At 36.9% G+C, this 4249-nt stretch overlaps 1 protein-coding gene across 1 annotated transcript; it reads right to left on the minus strand.

The window, feature by feature from the left end:
• Nucleotides 1–378: 378 nt before the first annotated feature.
• Nucleotides 379–4036, minus strand: LOC140370909 (B2 bradykinin receptor-like). Its single transcript, XM_072458188.1, has one exon. The coding sequence runs from the start codon at nucleotides 3981–3983 to the stop codon at nucleotides 3030–3032; it is 954 nt and encodes a 317-aa protein (XP_072314289.1). The 5' UTR covers nucleotides 3984–4036; the 3' UTR covers nucleotides 379–3029.
• Between the last annotated feature and the right edge of the window lie 213 nt (nucleotides 4037–4249).

The following is a 4249-nucleotide window of genomic DNA, read 5'->3' on the forward strand; positions in this document are numbered from 1 at the left end:
CCGTTCATCACACAGACATCACACTGGATAGTTACAGAAATACTGTTATATGTCTATACTCTTTAATCTCTGCCGAGGCCGTGCTCCCTCTTTGATTCATCTGTGAAATACTTTGTTGTTTAATTTTGTTGACTTTCAATATTGAAATAGACTAAGGCATCTGGGACAAAGTAGCCTTTCATTATTCACAATCATTACTCTCCCTGTTCCAAAATACAGTCCTAATTATCATTTTTGTCTGAACCCAATGCTAAATGAACAATGTGCTTATGCGATAATGAAAAAGGCTAATAAAAAAGGCTAATAAAATGCTTTGCTTTCAGCTTCACGCTTCAATTTAATCTTAAAGCTTTTCATGACCTTTCATCCTTTATTAGTTTATAGAATTTGTAATTTCATCATTCAATAATTTCCTGCATTCACGTAACAGATTGAATGTGTTCACTCAAATACATGTATTTATATTCTATTACATAACATTCAACAAGAAAAACATAGTAAGTATAATGTATATACCAAATAAATCAGATAGATAATACAATCAAATATATATAATATATAATATAGGATCTTAACTGATGTTGGATGCTTTTGAGTGATTTTTAAGCCCCTTTGCTCCTCAAGTGTGTGGAAGGGATGAGCGATACCAGTGATTTTCATGCCGATGTGATACCAAATGAATACTATCATGATATTTGAGCCAATACAGATACCATTGTGTTTGGTATTATAATGCACTGAAAGTTTACCTTGACGCATATAAGTATAAGTGCCTTTTGACAAAGCAAAATAACGCCAAAATAAAAAAAAAAAAACATAATAAAAATTGTCCAGGTTATTTTTGGGAAATCTGGGGCTGGTAATAACTGGACAAACTAAAATTCCCTTGGATTCTTGTGTGGGAAATGCAGCTTTTTCTTTTTCTTGGTACGTGATTTTTTTTTTCTTGTTTTTTTGTTTTTACACATGGGTGTTTCAAATAAAACTATGATAACAAACCCACTTTTTGTGAGGAAACCCATTAATGATAAAAAAAAAGAAAAAAAAAGAAACAACAACAACAACAACAACAACCAAGAAACAAGAAACAAGTTTTGTAACACGTTTTTTTCTTTTGCTTGAAATGTTTATATAGTACCAAGAGTAACCAAGTATCAATATTTTTGCACGAGAATCAGTACTTTTTGATACCTCAGCCAGTATCGATATATCACTATTTGGTATTGATCTGATAATCACTGGTGTCGTATCAGAACCATCACTTACACTGTAATACTCCTCCGTGATCTACTCTTTTCCCCCTCACATTTAAGACTCTAAAATCCTGTAGAGTGCATGGGGTTTTAGTCTACATATAAAAAGAATTTCACTTTAATGATGCTAATGCAATGATACCGGATACATTATGAGATCCATTCAAATGCAATAAAGCCATTTAGGTTTCTGTTGTGGTTATGAGTAATCCAATCACTGCATTAGCCGAGGAGATGGAAATAACTGGGCGTTGTTTTTCCACACTTAACATTAGCCGCTTGACATGTTTACATTAATAATAATTGATATAGTTAGATGTCATGCCATTGCCTTCTTGGTACAATAAACTGTCATAAACAATGAGTGCAGGAGTGACCTGTTCGCCATCTGTCTGGGGCAGGTTCCTGCATCTATACAACATGTTACAACATTTATTTTTCCTTTTTTATTTCTGCCATTACTGTTAGCCAATACTGTCTTGCTGTTGTGGTCGATAAACAATATTTTTCAATGTATTATCAATATTTTAGTGCCCACAAATTGCAGTTAAGTTGTTGGCTACAAGCTTTGTTTTGTAATCATCTATGGCTGTCCCTGTCAACAAAAATAATAAAACCAAATAAATAAATACAATAAAATAAAATGTATTTAGCCGAGATATCTTATGATTATGTAAAGATGCAGGTCCCTCTTTCATATTGTTCACAACCTAAAACTAACTCTTGGCCAAAGGCAGACTTTTGCATGTTTTTACAGTTGGTCATATTCACAATCCCTGGAAATTGTTGGATTAATACATTATTTGTTTAAGAGTTCATATTTCAATCTTTAGAATGAATGGAAAAAAATTAAATATAATCACAATTATTAGCTCAAACATTGTATGGAAGTTAGTTGTTTTTGGTAGTGTAACAATTTACTTGGATAATGACCTGTCTCCCAGTTTCAGCCGAAACGGTTCCAAAAATAACATGCTTCTCCCATTACTGGTGTCATGAGTTGAGGGAATGGGACAAAATAGTTGAAAGATCCCTCCCATTAATCTTCATTATCATTTCTCAGATAGTTTCTGGATTCACCAAACTCTCTCAGGAAAAAAATATATGCAAAATATGTGAATGTCCTCAGAACGCCTTTTCTAACTTGATTGGTAGACTGACTTCACTTTCACTGAGAACACTTGGATGAGGTACCTAATTTCTGTATGCATTGGAATTGTGGTGAATGGAGCATGTTAAAGGGAACCGAATAGCTATTTACGGTAAGGAACTAACAAGTCGATGTTTTATATTAATATTTAAACAGCTCTTGGGCAGAGATAGCCTCAGATTGTTGCCTTCTAGTGATTTTGACATTAAAACAACTTTACCAAAAAATCTGTGGTAATTTCATCAGCAGCAGTATCGGAACTCAGTAGATTTTTTCAAACAAATCTTATATAGTTTCACCATCATCACGCTACTTACTTCTACTACAACAATATTTTTGTGTAGCAATTTTTGGCATCCTAATTCTTCTTTGCATCCTAAGTTTCAAAGTTTGTTGCAGAACTTTAAGGAGGCCAAAGTTGAGTTTTGTCGACACAGGAATGCTAATGCTAACATCAACAAGCATGATGGTGCTTCATAGTTGAATGCACAGTGGTCTGAGTTTTACTCCGTTTACAATATATCTGCACTGAGGGAAAACATTCTAAAAATCAGGTATACAGCCTTTTTAAAATGTTGTTTGGTCGAATTTGTTTCAGAAGCTTACAAGCTCTTCGGCTTCCAGGATCATTTAAGGCTTGTAGCATTGACTTTAATCATTTGCGAGGACAAAGTGCTTGTGCTGGTGGCAAACTGTGTGCTGGGCGTTGTCAACGAACCACTTCTCACCACCTCCCACATCTTCTTACGAAAGTTCTTCCCCACAAGGACGTACAGGACGGGGTTGAGGTCACTGTTGAAGAACCCCAAGTTGAGGAAGACATGCCTGCAGATGACCAAATAATAAGATATGGCGCATGTTTGCTTAATTATTTGATATCTAACAGCAAGCTCAAACATCCTTGTTAGGATAAACGGGGCCCAGCAGATGAAGAACGCTAGCAACACTGCCAGAACTAAAATGGTGGCTTTGTGTTCAGTGTGCTGAGTGCTTTCTGCTTGCGTGGGCCTCCCTCTCAGTGCTTGGACGATCTTAACGGTGCAGAATAAAATGATCAAAAGGGGAATGACAAATGCTGCAATGGTTTGTATAAACTCTTTTGCAAAATGCACATGATGAGAACAAACCCATCTGCATGCATTTTTTGCGTATTCTTTGCACAAAAGAGTCGGTATGTTTAAGAGAAAGCCAAAGCACCAAACCAAAAAGCAGCCAAACTTTGCATATTTACGACTATGCAGTTTACAATGTGACAGCGGGTGCACCAGCGCTAAATATCGATCAATGCAAACAAGGACTAGAAAATAAACGCTGCTAGTGTAGTTCATGACCATTAGAAGGCTGACAATTTTACACATGGGTCCACCAAACGTCCAGAAGTTGTTATTAGCCGTGTACACGCCCCAGAAAGGCATGAAAACCATCAGGAGCAGGTCAGCAGCTGCCATGTTGCTCAGGTAGATCTCAGTGGCAGTGCAGTTCTTCTTGTGGAGCAGGAAGACCAGCAGCACCAGCAGGTTGAGGAGGATGCCCAGAGCAGAGATGGTGTAGATGAAGGGTGGGATCCAGGAGGTGTTCATGGCATCGAGGGCACATGAGTGGCTTGTAGAGGCAGGGGTAGCATTGGAAATGTTTGGAGAGCTGCAGGAACAAGGAGACACTGTTTAGATGTGACCACAACACAGACAGGTTCCATACATTTATCTAGATTATTTCTTAATTTTTTTTATTGGTGACTCGTATCTGTTGCAATTGAAATGTAATGGGGTCCTGGTGTCCACTGCACAATTCTTCTTCCATCATAAAGATGTGGGGAATTTAAAGTTGTAACACATCCCGCATGCAA

The sequence above is a fragment of the Eucyclogobius newberryi genome, unplaced genomic scaffold, assembly GCF_026437365.1.
Source record: "Eucyclogobius newberryi isolate DKJ021-1_F unplaced genomic scaffold, fEucNew1.0.hap1 SCAF_21, whole genome shotgun sequence".
NCBI lineage: Eukaryota > Metazoa > Chordata > Actinopteri > Gobiiformes > Gobiidae > Eucyclogobius > Eucyclogobius newberryi.

Excerpts from the sequence above, each read along its gene's own strand:
- LOC140370909 (XM_072458188.1), bottom strand. The coding sequence starts at position 3,983 with ATGAACACCTCCTGGATCCCACCCTTCATCTACACCATCTCTGCTCTG.